Source organism: Rhinoderma darwinii, chromosome 1 (genome assembly GCF_050947455.1).
Source record: "Rhinoderma darwinii isolate aRhiDar2 chromosome 1, aRhiDar2.hap1, whole genome shotgun sequence".
In the NCBI taxonomy this organism is placed as follows: Eukaryota; Metazoa; Chordata; class Amphibia; order Anura; family Rhinodermatidae; genus Rhinoderma; species Rhinoderma darwinii.
In genome coordinates this window covers 88,262,143-88,285,561 of record NC_134687.1, presented here as the reverse complement: position 1 = coordinate 88,285,561, position 23,419 = coordinate 88,262,143, and the positions used below count along the sequence as shown (strand labels likewise).

The following is a 23,419-nucleotide window of genomic DNA, read 5'->3' as shown; positions in this document are numbered from 1 at the left end:
TAATATTAATAAAGGCATAAGGAGGAATTTCTGAAGATTAGCGTTTTATACGCCAGTCTTATTCTAAACAGCGTTAGCGCAGGATGCAACTAATTTATTAGGCGGCGCTCCGCTCTTCACAATTTACACTCATCTCTGGCCGTCTGTGCCCCAGAAAGTCAAATCTACTCCGGCTATGAGCTATGAGCTATGAGCTGGAGTAGATTTGTGCTGTAATGTACGACGCTTTCTGGTGTAAATGATAGTAAATTTGTAGGGCTGTGGGTGACCCCGCCACTTCCGCTAAGATCAACCCACTTATTTGAGGCGACGCAAATGTCACAATTCTTTATTTTTTCCGCAAATTGCGACTTTTGTGCCATTTGTGACTTTTCTACTCCAAAAAACTGTTGTAAAATGTTTAATAAATTCCCTGATTGACTTTACTGGGTCTATTTATGGGAAACGTATAAATTATTATAAGGGTCACTAAATCTAAATGATAAGGCGTATATGAGAGCCGCTAATAGCATTCACCCATATGTATGTAATGTTTCTGGAGGATCTAAAAATGGGAGACGTGAGATAAAGTAGTGATCAGGGGGGCAGCTGTCTTTTTTAGACTGGCTGTCAGCTGCTTCCAGCGAACAATAGAGTACATTCAGCTCACCATCGATGTGACTCCACCTCATCCAATATAAAGTCCATTATTCTTCATGATCATTGTGCTTGTTAATAACGGTCTGCAGATATATTAGGGAACACGTTTCCTTCGTACTTACAGGTTCACTTATCTCAGGAGCCAATCATTTCAGTACCAGAGGCAGAACAATTGTTACATCTATGCCAAGCAGTGTCCCTTTAAGGGATTTTCCTATAGAATATACACTGTTTACTTGTATATAATGTATATTCTGACTGAATATTACCCAGCAGATCCAGTATATGAGATGGGGGTGGAGTGCACAATCTGCTAGGCTCGGTATAACACCGGCCTGGTCTATTATTTACAGACTGAGGGTGGGATTAGCTAATACCCTGATGTATTCTGCATCCATGTTGGCTCTGGCACAAATCCGCGTGAATGGGTGGAAAGTGGGTGGTGGTGGTGGTGGTGGTGCTGGGGTGGGTGCCCTCACAAAACCTCCGCACAGGTAACTGAGTAAGCACCCTTTGAATATTGGCTTCTCCAGTCCGGGGGCATCTCCAGAGGACCCCTCCTCCTATAGATTTACATGACAGGCGGCATTAACCTCTTCCCTCCTGCAGCCGGGAGTGGCAGCCTGTGCTTGACGGCGCTCTCATTGCTTCTTAGAAGGAAATGAGCGCTGCCTTCCATTGTGCCCGGGCAGGGACCTGTCTGTATCAATGCCCACAGCTGCCCACTCCTCATCCTCCTGCAGAGTGAGACGGGCAACACGCCAGCAGCAGCAACCGCACAATCTGTGCCCCGACACTCAGCTTGTGGTCATTGGGTAAGTGACAGCACATTCTGCGCTCTGCTGTGCCAGAGACCGGTGCCCCTCATATATATATATATATATATATATATATATATATATATATATATATATATATATATATATATATATATATATATATATATATATATATATAGTTTATATTTGTAATTATAATACATCAGTCATTGCCTGTCATGTCTCCTGTTCACTGATCTCTGTCGTGACAATGTCCTTAGCTTGTTAGTAAATGACTGATCATGATGTGATCATATACTGTGTGATATACACGAAATAATAACTTATGGCTACGGTTGTCTGTGATCGTAGCTATGACTGTGCTGTAGAAATATACACGCCATCAACCATAAAATAATTATTTATTGGTAAAAAAAAACATTTGAAAAGATCATGATTGATATTTAAATTCTGGGTGCCCATACACATGAGAGGAAAGTCCGCCCAAACCATCAATTTCAGTGGGGCCGTCCAACTATCTAATGTGTATGGGGATGTCCTGACTTGTCCCAGACAGAAGATGTCGGGCAAAAAAAGGATCAGGCATGTTGGATTTCAACAGATAGGTCAGCGGCTTATTCCCTTCTCCCCATTGAAAACACATGCGCCCTTGCCCGAGCCCAGTGTGCATGGGGTAGTCGGGAGAATAGCTGTCGGCCAAACAAGTATTCTGCTGACCGCTATTGTTTTGCCATACATTAGTGATTTTAGATGACCGTTTTCTGAATTTGTCATTCATGGTTGGTCTGTGAAGGTTGTCTTTCTGAACAACAAAACGATAAATCGACGACTGATCTCTGCCTTGATGTGCGGTTTGGTCGGGGGCTTCTATTGATCGGACGCAGATCTGTTGTTTGGCATGAATGACTTTACAAGACTGCACCTGACAACAGTTCAAAAACATGATAGCGTATAGATAGGATAGGTGATCTCAGGGACCCTCACCGATCGCCATAATGGGGGTCCCACTTCCCCTTGTCGCACAACGTCTGCCAGGAGGAGTTGAATGGAACGGCGGTTGATCATGCACAGTCTATGATAGAAACAGCCAAGCACAGTGATCCCACCAATCTAGCAGTTATCACCAAACTAGTGGATAGCTCATAATCTATTATTACCGGAATACAGGTTTTTATTCTACAAATGCATTGCGGAAATTTGAAAGTTGTAAATGTCCATCTTGAGGCTCTATTGACACCACAGGGTCCGAGTGTCAGCCGATAAAAACGGCCCTTTTGGTCAGTTTTTCCGTCCGTTTTGCATCCGTTCCATTTCTGTTGCGGGCTGTGTTTCCGTTTTTAACAGTCGATTTTGACTCGTTTTCCCCGTCCGTTTTAAAAAACGGATACATTTAATGCCACACACTTCCCTCTGTAGATAATGCCGCACACTTCCCTCTGTAGATAGTGCCACTTACTGCCCCTGTAGATAATGTCACACACACACACACACACCCACACACCCACCCCCCCCCCCTCTTTAGATAATGACACACACTGCCCTCTGTGGATTATGCCAAACACTTCACCCTGTAGATAATGCCACTCACTGCCCTCTGTACATAATGCCACATACTTACTTCCGTCTGTAGATACTGCCAGACCGCCACCTGTAGATACTGCCCCACAGCCACACGTAGATATTGCAACTGTGCCCCTTGTAGATAGTGCCCCAGTGACCCTGTAGATACTGCCACACAGCGCCCCTGTAGATACTGCCACACAGCCCCCTGTATAGTGCCACACAGCCCCCTTGTAGGTAGTGCCACACAGCCCCCTTGTAGGTAGTGCCACACAGCCCCCTTGTAGGTAGTGCCACACAGCCCGCTTGTAGGTAGTGCCACTGCCCCTTGTAGATAGCACCCCCTGTAGATGGCACCTTCCCCCTGTAGATAGCGCCACTGTAACTCCCTGTAGGAGAGGAATCCCTCTGGCCAGGGATTCCGCTTCAGGAATTGCCCATGATGTCACTGTCCATATATGGATAGTGATGTCAGGGGCTCCATCTAGGAGTAGAATTCCCGGCCAGAGGCATTCCGCTTCTACAGGGAGCTACAGTGGCGCTATCTACAGGGGGATGTCATTTACAGGGGGTGCTATCTACAAGGGAGCTGTGGCACCACCTACAGCAAAAAAATCTCCTCACATACACTTCGCACTGTGAGGAGGAGGAGAGAGCGAGCGGCAGAAAGCACAGCTGTCACTCGGATCACATGCAAGTGATGGACGTGTTTTACACGGTCCAATAGACTTCTATAGGAGCCATGCAGCCGTGAGAACGGCCCAAAATAGGTCATGTTCCGTTTTTTTACCTAAACCGGGCGGTTAAAAAAAATCGGCTGTGTGAATAGCCCCATTTGGAGTCTATTGTTTTTACTGCGGCCATTTGACGGCCGTTAAACAAACGGCCATCACACGCCCGACTATCCCTGCCGTGTGAATAGAATAGGGCATTAGAGTTGTGACAATTGTCATCAGGGATCGTTGGTCTGTGGTTTACAAAATTGTTAAAACATTAGGGTATGTTCACACCCTTACTAAAAAACGTCTGAAAATACGGAGCTGTTTTCAAGGGAAAACAGCTCCTGATTTTCAGCGTGTTTTTTTTAGCAACTCTCATTTTTCGCTGCGTTTTTTAAGGCCATTTTTTTTAGCTATTTTTCTATAGAGTGAAAAACTGCTCCAAAAACGGCTCAAGGAGTGACATGCACTTCTTTTTTGCGGCCGTTTTTGTTACGTAGCCGTTTTGAAAAACGTCCGCCTAAAAAACGCCCCGTCAGAACAGAACTCCGTATTTCCCATTGAAATCAATGGGCAGATGTTTGGAGGCATTCTGCTTTCGACTTTTCAGCAGTTTTCGAAAAACGGACGAAAATAGCCCGTGTGAGCATACCCTTACTGTTACCATGATAGTCTGAACACTGTATTTGTATGTATTAATCCTTGTTCAACAGATAGTAGAGAAAGTTATATAAAATGTTCTCCATCATTATTAATTCAGTAAATCATTAGTACTGACAGCAGTTATAAGTGGCATGAGTCAGCTGACCCAATGTTCTGATCTATGTATTATTCCACTGCCCCAGTTACGTGTGATATAACGTGGCACATATCTTACATCTGTGGTATAAGCTTCGACTCCGATTCAAGTTAAAATTTTGAACAACATTCCGAAAAAAAAAAGGCATGGATGTGGCCAGATAAGGCTGTTCGCCTGTATTGGCACCAGGGATGTCATGACAATATTAAAACTTGTTACCAAGGGTCTAGATCATATGACATGCGCTTTGGAGTCATCACCCTAGAAATATGTGGGCGCACTCACATGGTACAGAAGAGCCGTACCATTACCACACTATGACTGAACCACAGAAAACCATACCAATTTTTTTTGCAGCAATTTTAATCACACTTGCGAAAATTTATTTTGAAAACTGCAATCGTGGTAAACCCAACCATGGTGTGGTAAGGCTGGGTTCACACTACCTATTTTCAGGAGTAAACGAGGCGTATTATGCCTCGATTTACGCCTGAAACTAGGGCTACAATACGTCGGCAAACATCTGCCCATTCATTTGAATGGGTTTGCCGACGTATTGTGCAGACGACCTGTAATTTACGCGTCGTCGTTTGACAGCTGTCAAACGACGACGCGTAAATGGACTGCCTCGGCAAAGAAGTGCAGGACACTTCTTTGCAACGTAATTTGAGCCGTTCTTCATTGAAGTCAATGAAGAACAGCTCAAGATTTACGAGCGTCACAGACGCCTCGCATAATGCGAGGAGGAGCTTTTACGTCTGAAACCAGGCAGCTGTTTTCTCCTGAAAACAGTCTGTCTTTTCAGACGTAAAAGCCTCTCATCGTGTGCACATACCCTAATAGTGCAGCTCTCTGCCACACCATTCTGCACTGTGTAAATACACCTTGTATCGGGACTATATAATTAGTTTATTTTTTTATTAAATTGTTCAAAATTAATACATTTCGTGGGGTAATTTAAGTATTTAATTATAGAGTTTTATTTGTAATACCTAGTGGAGTTCAGCACCAGCTGGTATAGGTGAATGGACCACTCAGGCTTAAAATAGACTGGCAGAGGCAAAAGGGTTGAGTCCAGCGCTGAAGAGGATAAAAAGGAAACTAGTTCCAAGTTTACTAGATATTCGATTAAAAAGGTCCAATAGGTTGGAGTCCTGGTGTGCAAACGGGAGTAAATAACGATCCAGTCCTGAAGCCTACGCGTTTCAGACGTTAGGCACGTCCTTAATCATGGCTGTTCACAGGCTTTAAAGCTGGCACTAGGGGGCATTGTAGCTTGCAATGGAAGAAGTGGTTGTCACTTGGAGAGCATTGTTAGTTACACTGGGGGGCATTGTTGCTGGTAATGGGGAGGCCACTTGCTGCTTGCACTGTATGTGGGGCTAGCACTTTATAGAGGGCACACTATAGGGAGAACTCTGTGGCTGGCACTGTGTGGGGTTACACTCTGGCTGGCACTGTAGCACACAGCTTTGCTGCTGCAGACCCTCATTCCGAAGAAGTTGTTTATACCATTAAACCAGTGATTGACATGAAGATTCTACTTTCTCTTCAAAAAGAGGTTCAGCAGCAGCTGCGGTTTGTATTATAAGGCTGGATTCACACGAGCACATTACGTCCGTAATGGACGGAATGTATTTTGGCCACAAGTCTCGGACCGAACACAGTGCAGGGAGCCGGGCTCTTAGCATTATAGTTATTTACGACGCTAGGAGTTCCTGCCTCGCTGTCGGACAAGTGTCCCGTACTGTAATCATATTTTCAGTACAGGACAGTTGTCCGTCAGCGAGGCAGGGACTCCTAGCATCGTACATAACTATGATGCTAGGAGCCCGGCTCCCTGCATTGTGTTTGGTCCTGGACTTCCGGCCGAAATACGTTCCGTCCATTACGGACGTAATGTGCTCGTGTGAATCCAGCCTTAGAAGTAATGTATCACCCTACTATAAATTAAAGAACATTAGAAGACACCTAGGATTTCCATAAACTGCTTTTATACGGCCTGGAAATCCTCAGTGACTTGTAATATTCTTATAATAAAAGTGTCCTTTGAGTAACTTAACCCCTTCAGGACACAGCCTGTTTTGGCCTTATGGCACAGCCGATTTTTTTTCAAATCTGACGTGTTACTTTATGTGGTAATGGCTTTGGAATCCTTTTACGTATCCGAGAGATTCTGAGATTGTTTTCTCGTGACATATTGTACTTTATGTTAGTGAAAAAATGTGGTCGATAAATTCAATATTTATTTGTGAAAAACTTCAAATTTTAGCAAATATTATCATTTTTCTAAATTTGAATGCATCTGCTTGTAAAACAGATAGTAATACCACACAAAATAGTTGCAAGTTAACATTTCCCATATGTCTACTTTATGTTTGCATTGTTTTTTTAGCATTCTGATATTTTTCTAGGACGTTACAAGGCTTAGAACTTTAGCAGCAATTTCTCACATTTTCAAGAAAATTTCAAAAGGCTATTTTTTCAGGGACCAGTACAGTTCTGAAGTGGCTTTAAGGGCCTTATATATTAGAAAGTCCCCATGAAGCACCCCATTTTCAAAACTGCACCCCTCAAAGTATACAAAACAGCATTCAGAAAGTTTCTTAACTCTTTAGGCATTTCACAGGAATTAAAGAGGATCTGACACCACATTATAAGTGGCCTATCTTCTACATAATGTGATCAGCGCTGTAATGTAGATAACAGAAGTGTTTTTTATTTCGAAAAACAATAATTTTTGACGGAATTATGACCTATGTTATCTTTATGCTAATGACTTTCTTAATGGACAACTGGGCATGTTTTACTTTTTGACCAAGTGGGCGTTATGGAGAGAAGTGTATGACGTTGACAAAGTGGGCGTTATGGAGTGAAGTGTATGATGTTGACCAATCAGTGTCATACACTTCTCCCCATTCATTTACACAGCACATAGTGATCTAGTTAGATCACTATGTGCAGCCACATACACCCACATTAACGTTACTCAAGTGTCCTGACAGTGAATGGACATCACTACCAGCAAGGACGTGATGTCTATTCAGAATCCTAACACTTTGCTAATGTTTGTGTGAGATTTACAGCAAGGCAAGCTTAATCTCGCGAGATTACGCTGTAAACTGTCATTTAAAACGAGATTACGCTTGCCTTGCTGTAAATCTCACACATACGTTACCGAAGTGTCAGGATTCTGAATAGACATTGCGTCCTTGCTGGTAGTGATGTCTATCACTGTCAGGATACTCCAGTAGCGTTAATGTGTATGTGGGTGCACATAGTGATCTAGCTAGATCACTATGTGCTGTGTAAATGAATGGGGAGAAGTATATGATGCTGATTGGTCACTGATTGGTCAGCGTCATGCACTCCTCTGTACAACGCCCACTTGGTCAAAAAGTAAAACACGCCCAGTGTTCCATTGAGAAACTCATTAGCATAAAGCTAATATAGGTCATAACTCCGTCAAAAATGATAGTTTTTCTAAATAAAAAACTGCTGTAATCTACATTACAGCGCCGATCACATTATGTACAAGATAGGCCACTTATAATGTGGTGACAGAGCCTCTTTAAAGCAAAGTGGAGGTGAAATGTACACATTTTATTTTCTTTTTCCGAATTTCATTTGAAATAATTTTTTACAGAAGGTTTTACCAGGGAAACACAACTCAATATTTATTGCCCAGATTCTGTAGTTTTTTAGAAATATCCCACATGTGGCCCTAGTGTCCTAATGGACTGAAACACAGGCCTCCGAAGCAAAGGCGCTCCTAGTGGATTTTGGGGCCTCCTTTTTGAAAAAAAATATATTTTAGGCACTATGTCAGGTTCGAAGAGGTCTTGTGGTGCCAAAACAGTGGAAACCCCCCATTTTGGAAACTACACCCCTCAAGGAATTTTTCTAGGTGTATAGTTAGCATTTTTACCCCACGTTTTTTTGCTAAATTTCCTTGAATTAGTCCGTGACAATGATAATCCTTTTTTTTTCAAAAAATGTAGAAATGTTTAATTTTTGCAAGGAATAAAGGAGAAAAAGCACCCCAACTTTTGTAAAGCAATTTCTCCCGATTACGGCATTTATGGTAATAAACTGCTGTTTGGACCCACGGCAGGGCTCAGAAGGGAAGGAGCGCCATTTGGATTTTGGACCACAGATTTTGCTGGAATGGTTTTGGGCTGTCATGTCATGTTTGTAGAGTTCATGAGGTACCAGAACAGTGGAAACCCCCAAGTAGTGACCCCATTTTGGAAACTGCACCCATTAAAGAATTTATCTGGGGTGTGATCACTTTTATGACACAATAGTTTTTTGTTTTTTTTGCTGAATTTTGTGAAATCTGGCATGAAAAATAAAATGTTACATTTTTCACAAATTTGTCATTTATTGGACAGATTTTTCAGGCACAGAGCATGTAAGTGAAGGAAAGCACCTCAATATTTATTGGGCTATTTCATAAATACCCCCAAAGTGGTCTAAATATGTTGTCTGGACACATAGTAGTGCCTGGAAGTGGAGGAGCACAACAAGGATTTTGAGGCCTTATTTTTGCTTGTATGATTGTTGGGCACAAGCATTGGCCTAAAAAAAATTGTGCAGATCATGCACATTTGTTATAGTATTAGGTATTCATTTAGGGGTATAATGAGGGTTTTTAGTTTTGTTATACATTTTTTTTAGAGTGTCCAATTTTAAAAATGGGTAAAAGACCAGAATGATAAAGGGAGGGGTGGGAGTTTCAAAAGTACCGTATTTTAAATCTTGCTAAAAAGTCCCTGCGTCTTATAGTCCGCAGTCAATTGACCCGGTATCGCCGGGCGCCATGACCGCTTCATTACTTAACCCCTTCCCGACCCATGACGTGCCGTCACATCATGGAGCGGGGGGTGATGTATGGAGCGGGCTAACGGGCTGAGCCCGCTCCATACACTGCAGGTGTCCGCTTCTGACACGCTACTGTAACGGCCAGGAACAGCAATTTCGCTGTTCCTGGCAGTTTAAAGGGCTAGTGCCATAAAACACATGTATCCCCTATCCACAGGATGGGGGATACATGTGTGATCGATAAGGAGAACGGGGACTGAAAGTTACCATGAGCGCTGCATGAGAAGCTGTGACTTCCGCGTTCTGTGTCCAGCAGCTTCATAGAGATCAATGGGATTCTTCTGCGCATGCGCGAGCGGCTCTCCATTGATCTCTATAGAGCTGCGGAACAGATAAGCCGGACACAGAACCCGGAAGTCCAGGCTTCTCATGTAGCGCTCTGGGTGACTTTGGCTCCCCTGTTCTCCTTATTGCTGGGGGTCCCAGCGGTCGGACCCCCAGTGATCTCACATGTAGCCCCGATCCTGTGAATAGGGGATACATGTGTTTTATGGCAAACCCCTTTAACTAGTTAAATGCCGTGGTCAATAGCTACCGCGGCATTTATAGGGGTTTTTCTATGAAGGACATTTATGACATATCCACAGGATATCGGTAACAAGAAAATGCAGATGCACACCGCAGGCGCTAAGATATATATATACACACTTATTGTTTATTATGCATTTTTATTATTTTTATTGCATTACTGCTATAGTTATGTTAATAAATGTGAGCACACAGTGAGCTCAGGCCAGGCAGGAACCAAATATATTCTGTTCTAATTAAAAACCGCCCAAGAGAGAGTGGTAAGTCTCCAAAATAGGGATATAATGTTCAGTGTAGGGACCCCCTGACAGAGGTCGCCTTGTCGTGGCAGGTGGGCTCGCACATTTTGATCAAACTGAGCGCTAAGAACCTCACATTTATTAACATAATAACTATAGCAGTAATGCAATAAAAATGCATAATAAACAATAAGTGTTTGTGTGTATATATATATATATATATATATATATATATATATATATATATCTTAGCGCCTGCGGTTTGCATGTGCATTTTCTTGTTACTGGCAGATTAGCACCTGCATGTCTATTTCATGTTTTAGGAGGAGCTGACCAACTCTTTTTGTTTGTAATATCCACAGGATATGTCATAAATGTCAGATAGATGCAGGACCCACCTCTGGGACCCGCACCTATCCCTAGAAAAGGGCCCCCTAAACCCCGTTCTAGCTTTCTGTACTCTCGGCCACTTGAATACATGTGGAGTTACTGAAACAGCGTAACTCGCAGAGCTACGCTGTTTCCATAACTCCCATAGAACTGAACAGTAGTTACGGAAACAGCGTAGCTCGCATGCTACGCTGCTTACATAACTGCCATTCACTACTATGGGAGTTAGGGAAACAGTGTAGTTACGCTGTTTCAGTAACTCCACATTTAATCAAGTGGACACTGGTTCAAGTCCCCTAGGGTAACTAATAAAATGTGTAAAAAAAAAATAAAAAATGTTAGATACATTTTTAGGAGTGTAAAAAAAAAAACCTTTTCCCATTTTTCCCAAAGCACAATGTAAAAAATAAAATAATTTCGTCCCACAACAAAATAAGCCCTCACACCGCTCAATCGATAAAAAAATATATAAATAAAGTTTTGGCTCTCAGAATGTGATGAAACAGAATAAATTATTTTTTAACAAATAATTTTTTTCCTATTTTCTGTTGTCTAAAACCTGGGTGCGTCTTATGGTCAGGTGCGTCTTATAGTCCGAAAAATACGGTATACAATTTTTAATTCAGGGAGGTGTTGAAGATGCGGAAGCAGTCTTTCATGCAGAGTCCGGGTTTGGAAGGACAAGTGTCGCACTGATATGTGGTATCCTTTCGGATACCCCTTTTTGCGCAGACATGGGCCCTTTTTTGTACCCTGCGTTTTTTGGTGTGGCAGGCACTTCACTTGAAAAGTGCTGCCCAGGAACGCTATGGCAAGGACTACTTGAAGCAGCAGAAGTTTCCCACAAATTTGATGGTGCTATATGCAACTGTCTTGAGCAGCTCGGCGCAGACAGCAGGGTGCAGTGACGTCATCACTCGCTTTATCACCGAGCCACTCATAGCACTGCCCATAGGAGCAGAGGGATCTCCTCCACTTGTCATGGGAACCAGGTTAGGTGAGTATTTATTTTATTATTTTTATTAGCCATTATGGGGGCATTATGCTGGATATGAGGGAAGCTATGGGGGCATTATACTGTGTGGGGGCAGCTATGAGGCATTATACTGTGTGGGGGCAGCTATGAGGCATTATACTGTGTGGGGGCAGCTATGAGGCATTATACTGTGTGGGGGCAGCTATGAGGCATTATACTGTGTGGGGGCAGCTATGAGGCATTATACTGTGTGGGGGCAGCTATGAGGCATTATACTGTGTGGGGGCAGCTATGAGGCATTATACTGTGTGGGGGCAGCTATGAGGCATTATACTGTGTGGGAGGCAGCTATGAGGCATTATACTGTGTGGGGGCAGCTTTGAAGCATTATACTGTGTGGGAGGCAGTATGAGGCATTGTACTGTGTGGGCTGAACTGGGTGTGTATGGGGGGTTTGGGTGGGTTAGAGTTGGGCTTAACAGGAGAACAATTTTGTGCACCGAATCTGTTGTACCTCTTTGCAATACTGGAAAGTTGGGCGGTATGCATTCACTCATCTTTATTTTATTTTAGATTAGGACAATTATTGAACATGATGAGTTTTTTAGTACCATATTAAAAGCTTGCTGTCAAGTTGTGAAAGACTAGTGCTTTTGATGTACATGACTATATTAAAGAGACACTCCAGTGATTTTTTTTTTTAATGCACCCCCATTTGTAAAGTACACCCGGTAAAATGTAGGGCAGGTCATACTCTTATGCGGTGCTTTGTTTTGCCGAAATATCCTAGCTGCAATTGTGTCAAGTGACCCCACTGTGACCAGCCGATTCCTACAGCGTCTGCCGGTCACAGTGCGGTCAGGTGACATAATTGCGGCCGGGATATTTCGGCAACAAACCACCCGGTAGGAGGATGACCTACCCTAACTTTTACAGAGTGTACTCTACAAACGGGGGGCCGCAATAAAAAAATCACTGGAGTGTCTCTTTAACCAACACATTTATCATGTGTGTTCACAAATTTTAGATCACAATAGAATACTGCTTTTAGTCTTCAAGCTGTTATTTAACACAATTTTATTGTAGAACTCCTAGTTGAACATCTGCAGACTTGTAACTTTTGCCAGTTCCAAGTTCGTCTTATTTCCTTAACTAATATAGCCTTCATTTATTATTCAAATGCTGAGGGATTCTAGAAGCTATTGAGTTGTTAAACTCAATGTATGGCATCTGGCTAACAACAAGTTACTGTCCAGTGGTGAGTAGGGAATATTTTAGCATGAGTAGAAATATGTCGTTTTGTAATCCTTTTGGATCTGATCTGTGAATTGAAGGGGTTCTATAGGTCACAATGTAACAGGAACAAGAAAAATAAATAAAACTGTTTTCTGTCAGAAAAATATAACTGAAATATAATACCCTTTCAGAGTGGCTGATATAGAAAGCAGTGATGTCATCACAGGGTCCCTGGTAGCAGCCGAGGCCAGGAGGGATGCTGAGGTTATATGACCTGTAGCTTCTCAGCTTGTCCACAGACAGTAATCTGTTTATAGGAACATGCAAGGAACACGTGCGTCATGTGTTGCGTGCTACCTTAATAAAAAATGAAAAAGTGACTTCCCTTTACCCACGAAAAAATGTAATAAATCTACCACTCATCTCTCCCATACCGTGCATTCTAATTTTCACTTGAATGGAGCTGAGCAGCAATACCAGGCACAGGTGGCATTAGGGACATGCCTGGATAAACAATGAAGGGGCCTTGGTGCTAACTCGAGCACCAAGGTTCCTAAATTCTGTTGATTGGTGGAGGTCCTGTGGGTCAGACCTCCTCCGATCACACATTGATGGCCTATCCTCAGGTCACTTTCACATGACAGTATTTTGTTCAGTATTTGGCTTCAGTATTTGTAAGCCAAAACCAGCAGCGGGTACAAAACATGGAAGATGTACAAATCTTTGATTATTCTTTTTCAGGCCATGTTCAGACGTGGCAGAATTTTTCCGGCAATTACGCAACGAATCTGCAGCAACCTTTGTATATTTGACAGGCAATTCAGACATTGCATTGCATGGCAAAGGCTGAAATCTCCAGTGAAAATCTGCTTCTTCTCCGCAATAGACTATGCATGAAGCGGAGTGAAAATTCAGCACCGCAGCCTAAATTCCACACTGTTATTTTCCGCAACGTCTGAACAAATTTACCTAAAAATTTATAGAAACCAATGGAAAAAACGGCGGCTGCGGATTTCCCCTGCGGACTGTCTATAGTTCAAACTTTGTCCATATGTGGACTGTCCATATTCAACAGCTATTCCGCCACGTCTGAACATGCCCTAACAGTGTAGATTCCACTCCTAGTTATGGCTTCCAAATACTAATGCAAAGTACTGACCAAAATGCTGCCGTGTGAAAGTGCCTGAGGACTGGCTATCAATGTATACTTCCTCACAACCCTTTTAACGGCACTTTCACATGGCCTTATTATGGTCAGTATTTTGCACCAGTATTTGTTAGCCAAAACTAGTTGTGACTCCAAAACACTCAAGAGATGCAAATATAGATTTTTTTTTTCTCTGCAGGTTCCATTTCTGGTCCTGGCTTTCATATACTGAAACAAATACTGATCTAAATACTGCCATGTGAAATGTAGAAAGTCTGGCTTTTTATCTCAGAATTCTAACCTAATTTTTTTTTTTTATCAAATCTGTTTTTATTGGTATAAAGTACAATTAACACATAACAAAACATTACACAACATTACATATTTCTTTTTAACAACACAAGACATTGTCTATCAGTTTGTCTCACAAAATATATGCCATTTATTCCAACCACTGTGTGTACTTTATGCACTTCATTTCAAAGCGTATCCGTAGCACCTTTAATCATACATTTAGAAATGCGCCATATAATGACATAGAATATGATTATACATCAAACATTAAGGAGGAGGAAATTCCAAACATGGGGAAAGATTTGGTGGTAAGGACAGATTTTGGAGGTAGGGAAGGAGGGGGAGGGGGTAAATGAATGAGTGTCAGCTATACCCTATAATATAAAAACCCTATGTATTATAGAGTTATAAGATTATAAGATTGTCCGGCTTAAATTATCTCTACACTGAATCCACGGAGACCACATCTTCAAAAACCTCTCGTAAGTGTTCTCCACTCTATTGGAGAGTTCTTCCATACGACAGATTTGGTTAACCTTATCTACCCAGTTCCCTACTGTAGGGGCAGTGGTTTGCAACCAATGCAAAGGTATTAATATTTTTGCAGCTGCTAATAAGTGCGTATGTAATTGCTTTTTAGACAAGGCCATGGTACTAGAAGGAAGTCCCAATGCTACGTTTTCCCAGGTTAAAGCTATATCTGTGTCACATACCCAGATTATATGTCTTTCGATCTGTGTCCAGAAGGGGATAACCCCCGGGCAGGTCCACCAAATATGTGTGAACGATCCCTCATGAGACTTGCACCTCCAGCAGAGAGCATTTGGGGCAAGCCCCATACGGTATAGTGCTTGCGGGGTCTTATACCATCTAGTGAGCAACTTATAGTGATTTTCTTGCAGTTTCACACACCTGGAGAATCCATGTGAATTACACATGACCGTATTCCTCTCCTGATCCGACAGCTGCAGCCCGAGCTCCGCCTCCCAAGATGCTACGAAGGATGGCAGATCTGTCCCCTCAAGTGCCACCAGTTGGTGATAAATCTTGGATATTTTATGTTTACTCCCTTTATGTGTAGCTAGGTACTTTTCAAACCACGTGAGCTCTCTAGTTATATTGTACTGTTTTAGAAATTTTTCACATACCATTTGTATATGATGTATCTGAAGAAAGTTAAATTTTGGAGCATTGACCTGCATCATAGCCTGGATCTCCTCTGCTGTTGGGACTCTATTCTCCGACATGAAATCTCTAATCCGTATTCCTTCAAAACATTTCCACAAGTCTGAGCAAGAACCGACCTGTAATGAAATGAGTTTAGGCAATGCCGCTACCGGTAGCAACGGTGATGGTTGAGGAAGCACATCCTCTTTCAAGCCCACCCCAGCCCAAACCGCTAAAGTGTCTTTCATTAAGGGATTCTTCATAGAGCTTATGTCCTGTTGGGTCGGTGCCCAAAGAATCGCTAAAGGGTTATCTTCTCCCTGTACTGATTCCCTAGCTAGCCCTCCTAGTTCCTCAGACTCTGAGGCCATATCCAACCATCTCTGCAAGTGTATAGCTTTATAGTAACTCTCTACACTAGGAAGTCCCATTCCACCTTGACGTTTACTCTTTGTGAGAGTGCGGTATGCTATTCGCGGCCTTCTTTCTTTCCACAAATAGTTGTTAAACATTTGTTGCACTGTCTTGAAGAAAGTTTTCGGTAGGTAAATTGGAACCATATTCATAATGTAAAGTACCACAGGTAGAATATATGTCTGGAGCAAATTTCTCCTACCCATCCACGAGATGTATGGGATATTATAGGAAGTAAGAAGTTCTTTTATCTTCCGAAGGAGTGGCTTGTAATTTAACTTGTATAGCGCATTAAGATCTGCAGGCAATTGGATACCCAAGTATTTCACAGATTCCGAAGGCCATTGGAATTCGGAAGCAGTTGCCAACCTTTTCACTTGTCTCTGTGTGGTAATGTAACATTAAGAATTTCTGACTTAGTGTAGTTTACCTTAAAATTAGAAACCAATCCATAGCTGTGAAAAACTTCTAAAATACATGGTATAGCACTAATTGGATTTGTGATGGTAAGTAACATATCATCCGCAAATGCGTGAACTAAATGTTGTTTTGAATTTATAGATAAACCTTTAATGCGGTCATCTTGCCTCAAGGCTTGCAAAAGAGTTTCCAAGGTCAAGATGAATAGAGAAGGTGAAAGAGGGCACCTCTGTCTTGTGCCATTCCCTATTGAAAAAGAGGGAGACAGAACCCCATTCACCCTTATCTTAGCCGATGGCCTACTATATAGTGTAAATATTGCCTTAATAAATGGTTCTGGAAAGTTGAATTTTGCTAGAGTGGCTGCCATGAAGTCCCATGCCACTCTATCAAACGCTTTCTCAGCATCTGTACCCATTAGCACTAGAGGAATTTTAGATTCATGCACTTTCTGAATGTAGTGCATCAGTCGAATGGAGTTCTGTCTTCCCTCCCGTCCCGGCACAAAGCCCTTCTGATCCGTGTGAACCAAGGTAGTCAGAAACTTTTTAACCCGAGTGGATAGCAATTTAGCCCATATTTTGAGATCTAGATTTAAAAGAGATATAGGCCTGTAGCCAGAACATAATAGAGGATCTTTTCCCTCTTTAGGTAAAATTGTAATATACGCTTCCAACGACTGTGCCGTGAATTTATTTCCCCGTAGCAACTCATTGAACGCTCTAACCAACGGAGGTAATAAAATATCTTTAATTTTTTTTAAATATTTGATAGTTAGGCCATCCGGACCTGGGCTTTTCCCTGAAGGAAAGGAATGTAGTATTTTTGACACCTCTTCAAGGGTAACCGGAGTCATAAGTTCCTCCGCATCATCCCCTGAGAGTGTAGGTAGTGTTAGTGGTCCTAGAAATTCTTCAATCTGTGCAGACCTGGAGATATCTGAGGTCAGAGAGGTGGCCGGGATATTGTATAATTTCGAATAATATTCACTGAATTCTCCCGCTATTTCTTCTGTAGTCGTACATGTATGGCCCTCTGGAGTTTTAATCTTATGAATAAAGGCCCTTTCTTTTTTTTTTTTGATCAGGGCCGTCATTAATTTTCCCCCCTTATCCCCATGTGTGTATAACTTCTGTTGATAGTGCATCAAATTAGCTGCTAATTTTTTGTTCAGGGTATCTTTCAAATTATTTCGGAGAATCTGCAATTCAGACTGTAACTGTTTGGTTGGGGTAGTTTTATGTAACTTTTCAGTCTCCGCTATTTTCGATAGCGTCCCTAGTATTTCTCTTTCCCTTTCTCTTTTGATTTTTGTTCCTAGGGAGATTAATATACCCCTGATATATGTCTTGTGCGCTTCCCATAGTAAAGTCCCTGAAACATCAGCTGTGTCATTGATGTCAAAATAGGACTGCAATGACTCTATCAATATCTTGCACAGATCTGGGGAGTCCAGAAGAGTTTCATTTAACCTCCATGTCCACTCTCTAGAGGACAGCTCTGCAACCCTCAATGTATTAAACACCGGTGCATGATCTGAAACCGTAATCTGTCCAATACTCGTTGCCTCCATTGATGTTATAAAGTGTGCATGTAGAAACAGATAATCTAGTCTCTGATGTGAGTACTGAGGGTGAGAGTAAAATGTATAATCCTTTTTTGTAGGATTCATCACTCTCCAAGCATCATGTAAGTTGAGTTCTTGGAATTTGTTCAAAAGTTTCCGTCTACCAATCTGTGGGATGGTTGATTTATGGGTTGAAGAGTCCAGCTCTGGGTTAAGAGTTAAGTTCAAATCTCCCCCTATAATAATAGGGCCTTCTGCAAAAGCACGTAACTCTTCCAGAATTTGGAGTAACCAGGTTATCTGCGATTTGTTGGGGACATACAAATTCGCTAAAGTGCATGTAAGTGTACCCAGTTTACCTTTAATAAATAGTGCTCTGCGATCCCTCGCATCATGTCTAGCCAGAAAAATGAACGGTAGGTCCCTATGTAGTGCAATAGAGACACCTCGTACAGCAGAGCCCGAGCTGCAGCCATGAAACCATGAAGAAAAATAGTTAGTAGGCAATTTAGGTATTTTAAACTTAAAATGTGTTTCTTGTAAAAATGCTACAGATACTTTTTCCTTTTTTAACAGCGTTATAATCTGATTCCGTTTTTGGGGTGAATTCAGTCCATTAACATTATAAGTCACTAACTTTATCGTCGCCATTTTTGTGATGTGTGTGTTAGGCTGTTCCGTTTGTTAAGGTATTGCTGGAGGTGTATTTTGCTAGGGTGTAATATTTGACAATGCAGGAATAGGGGGAAAGGGAAGGAAGGGGGGGAGACGTACAACAAAACAATAAGTGTCCAGGCACTATGGAACTGCAGCTCATATATGGCCTATTTGGCCGCTTAATGTCAATTACATAATACAATAGGTGTGATAGATATCCCACTACCCACCCAATTCTGTCACCATTACATAGCTGCATATGGGAGGGAGAAAAAATCCTGAGCCGGGGCCTGGCCCAGATCCATAATATACTATTAAATTAGAAAAATAGAGAACAATGAGAAATTGAATATTCAAATATACGAACAATTTAAGAATTGTTCTAGTTCAGGCACTAGACATAGAAATTCTTCCTTATGAGAGCACAACCGGTCGCTACCCATGCTTCTTATGATAATATAGACTAATGTATTAACTTACTTGGCACTTTTGGCCCAGTAGTGTTTTCACAAAAAACATAAGTGCTGCACCATACTGTCTACAATATTCCACTAACTGGAATTTCATATAGTATCTATGGTCCAGCTGCTTCAAGAAGCTTTGCCGGGTAACTACTTGTCATAACATTTGGGGCCTACATATCTCCTTCACATGTTCTCCAGCTACCACAAATATTATCTGGTACCTTGAAACATGTAAGCCCCTGTCAACATAACTAGAAATATCAAAACTTTTCAATTATTTTGCTGCCTCAATAAATGCATTATAACAACTCGTATGAAGTAGAATTTTCAGTATCATTTAAGGACATAAATAAATGAAAGAAAACGGAATATCTCACGAACGAGACCGGACAGTTCAAGGCACATCATCCTCCATTGCTTCTGCCCTCTGCTTCTTTCCACGTGGCGTTCTGTGTTTGGAATACACAGACCAAGGTTCCATCTTCGGCAAGTCCGGCAGCGTGATGTCTATCTGAGCTGGTAGCCAATTTGGTATCTGGATAGGGCGAATTCCCAAGCGTTCCCAAGCTTCCTCCAGATCATTCGGTGTATGAATCAGGATCCTCTTTCCTTCTTTAATGATAGCCAGTCCGAAAGGAAAAAGCCAGGTATAAGGCAAATTTATCTCCCGGAGTTTCGCCAGCAATGGTCTCATAATGCGTCTCTTTGCCAGTGTAGACGCCGCTATGTCTTGATATAGCTGCAGAATAGAGCCTTCAAACATCACCCTTTGCTGCTCTCTGTTAGCCGTTAAGATGGCTGCTGTATTCACATAACTTAAAAGTCCACAGATGACGTCCCGTGGTGTGTCTGTCAGCTTAGGTTTAGGTCTCAGGGCCCGGTGAATTCGTTCTATCACCACCTTTTCCGCTCTGTCTTCTCCTAGTAAGGAGGTGAATATTTGCCGTGCAATCCATGGTAACGCCTCAGCTGCATACGATTCAGCTAGGCCCTTCAGCCTAATATTTTTTCTGCGGCTTCTGTTCTCCATATCCTCAATCATAGTTAGTGCCCTGTTCATTTGTGACTCCTGGGCCTGTAGTTTATGCCCCACCGAGTCCGCATGATTGACTGTGTCTGACACTGCCGACTCTAGAGCCTCTAATCTGTGCCCCATACGTTTAAAATCTGACCTGAACTCCGTTAGTTCCTTCATCACTGGCAGTATAGCTTGCTGTAGGGTTTTCTTAAGGAACACTTTAGTTATCCCTCCTGCTTCTGGGTTCGCCGCAGCGGCTCCACACATGCTGTCTGCATCTGAGTCTTCAGAAGCAGGATACGGTGCCACCTTGGAAGCTCCAGCCGCCGTTTGTGAGTCTCGCCTTTGCAGAAATCTATCCAGGTCAGCCTGTTGTTTTTGCGATCCTGGAGTGCACGATGTGTCCCTGAGTTTGTCCTTTCCGGTTTTCACCATTTTAAGTAAAGTTGTGCCTCGTATTTTCTATGAATCTGAGCCGGCTTGTGAGGAGCACTATTTTATGCTGCCATCACGTTCAGCGGTCAGGCTCCGCCCCCAGAATTCTAACCTAATTTATCTCAGAATTGTGATGTTTTTCTGGTTTACATAGCCCTTCCAAAACAATAAAAAATAGGTGCTGTTTTTAAAGACAAACGTATGAAAAGACCCTTTCTATCACAATGTGACATGGTCTGACAGCTTCAATTTCTGTTCTTGACTTTGTGATTCTGACAATGGTTAAGGGATCATTCAGACTTTGAGGATTAGGTGCAGTTAAAACGCAGATTAAACCCCCACAAGCTGGGCACAACATATTGCGCACTAAAATGGCATATCAGTGGCAAATTTAAATTTTCACTTTGTACCATCCGCTGCACATTTCTAGTAAAAAACACTGTGGGGTCAAAATGCTCACTGCACCCTTAAAACATGCGTTTAGAGGTGTAGTTTGCAAGATGGGGGTCACTTCTTGTGGGTTTGTGTAATGACAGGGGTGTAGGGAAACAGACAGTGAGCCCTAATCTACCCACCACTCAGTCCCTGCCTACTTGCAACGACCCGCCCTAGGCGACGGGGTACAACTGGGCGACGGTCCCTATGCTCAGTAGGTGCACGACAGACAAACGGACAAGGGGACACAAGCAAAGGGAAGTGGGGCAGTTGCCCACGGCAACACCGTGAGCAGCAAGAGAGGTGAACGAGCCGAGTCAAACCAGGAATGTACAAGGTACCAAACGCAGAGCAGGAGAGTAGTCAGAAAGCCGGGGTCAGTATCAAGCAAGATCAAATAGCTAGGAGCTGCAGCAAGGCCAGGAAACCACACGAGAAGAATCACAAGCAAAGGAGGAGCAGGAAAGGCAGGTATAAGTAGACAGAGGGCGGAACTAGCTCCGTCTGGCCAGGCTGCGATAGGCTCTCCCACTCCTAAGCCTGCCATCCTGAGTGGTGGAAGATGGAGTCAGTCTCAGAGACATAGAACCAGGTGCAGACTGATTACCCATGGGCGTATACACAGAAGTGCCTGGCAGATCCTTTACAGTACCCCCCTTTTATGAGGGGCCACCGGACCCTTTCTAAGTGGACCTGGTTTATTGGGGAAACGAAGGTGGAACTTCCTGACCAATACACCAGCGTGAACATCCCGGGCGGGTACCCAAGTCCTCTCCTCAGGCCCGTATCCTCTCCAATGGACCAGGTACTGGAGGGAGCCTTGGACCATCTTGCTGTCCACAATCTTGGCCACCTCGAATTCCACCCCCTCAGGGGTGAGAACGGGAACAGGAGGTTTCCTCGAAGGAGCCCAGGACGGGGAGCAGCGTTTAAGGAGGGAGGCATGAAACACGTCGTGCATACGAAAAGATGGGGGCAACTCCAGTCGGAAGGAGACAGGATTGAGGACTTCGATGACCTTATACGGCCCTATAAACCTGGGAGCAAACTTCTTGGACGGGACCTTAAGGCGCAAGTTCTTAGATGATAACCACACCAGATCCCCGACCATAAACAAGGGGTTAGCAGAACGTCTTCTATCAGCCTGAGTTTTTTGTATACTCTGGGACGCCTCTAGGTTCTTCTGAACCTGGGCCCAGACTGTGCACAGTTCCCGATGAACGACCTCTACCTCGGGATTGTTGGAACTACCAGGTGAAACGGAGGAGAACCGTGGATTAAACCCAAAATTACAGAAAAAGGGGGACACCCCTGACGAGTTACTGACCCGGTTATTAAGGGAAAATTCGGCGAGGGGAATGAATAAGACCCAATCATATTGACAGTCAGAGATAAACTTAGTTTCAGGATGCAAGGCAGAGGAGAAGGACACATCAATCTCCAACTTTTTACAGAAGGCTCTCCAAAACAATGAAACAAATTGTACCCCTCTGTCCGAAACAATATTGACAGGGACCCCATGGAGACGCAGGATGTGTTTGACAAACAAGGTAGCTAACGTCTTAGCATTGGGTAGTTTCTTGAGGGGCACAAAGTGGCACATCTTACTGAAGCGGTCTACTACCACCCACACCACCGACTTGCCTTGAGATGGAGGCAAATCGGTGATAAAATCCATGGAGATATTGGTCCAAGGTCTCTGGGGAATGGGCAAAGAACGTAGTAAGCCCGCTGGTCGGAACCTGGGAGTCTTGGACCTAGCACAAACCTCACAAGCAGCGACGTAGGCCTTAACATCTTTAGGCAACCCAGGCCACCAATAGTTTCTGGCAATGAGGTGTTTGGTAACCAGGATGCCTGGATGACCAGATAGTGCGGAGTCATGATTTTCCCTAAGTACCCTTAGCCGGAGTTGCAGGGGAACAAATAGCTTGTTCTCAGGAAGGTTCCCGGGAGCTGAACCTTGATCAGCCGCAATTTCAGAGACTAAATCAGAATCCATAGAAGAAACGACTACACCAGGAGGCAAAATACAAGCAGGATCTTCCTCCGAAGGAGGGCTGGCCATGAAGCTACGCGACAGTGCATCGGCCTTAATATTTTTAGACCCAGCCCTATAGGTAACCAAAAAGTTGAATCTGGTAAAAAATAGCGCCCATCGAGCTTGTCTCGGGTTTAGCCTACGGGCAGATTATAGGAAAACCAGATTCTTGTGGTCGGTAAGGACCGTTACCTGGTGCCTAGCCCCCTCCAGGAAATGGCGCCACTCTTCAAATGGCCATTTAATGGCTAAGAGTTCGCGGTTGCCAATATCATAGTTACTCTCAGTGGGCGAAAACTTCCTGGAGAAGTAGGCACAGGGACGGAGATGGGTGACGGACCTGGTACCCTGGGACAAGACAGCCCCCACTCCCACCTCGGATGCGTCAACCTCCGCGATAAATGGCTCCATTTGGTTGGGCTTGACCAGCACCGGGGCCGAGATAAAGCACTTCTTAAGGACCTCAAAAGCCTGGACAGCCTCAGGAGGCCAGTGGAGGAGATCAGCACCTTTGCAAGTGAGGTCCGTAAGAGGCTTAGCGATGACCGAGAAGTTAGCAATAAATCTCCTGTAATAATTAGCAAACCCCAAGAAACACTGTAACGCCTTCA

At 43.2% G+C, this 23,419-nt stretch overlaps 1 protein-coding gene across 2 annotated transcripts in view; it reads left to right on the top strand.

Annotated features, from left to right (window-relative positions):
• The first annotated feature begins 1,100 nt into the window (after positions 1 to 1,100).
• FAM149A (family with sequence similarity 149 member A) overlaps positions 1,101 to 23,419 on the top strand; it is an 85,916-nt gene continuing 63,597 nt past the window's right edge. For both annotated transcript variants that reach the window (XM_075860161.1, XM_075860160.1), the window contains exon 1: positions 1,101 to 1,454. In XM_075860161.1, the coding sequence (XP_075716276.1) occupies positions 1,348 to 1,454 (107 nt within the window). In that variant the 5' untranslated portion in view covers positions 1,101 to 1,347. The remainder of the gene's footprint in view (positions 1,455 to 23,419) is intronic.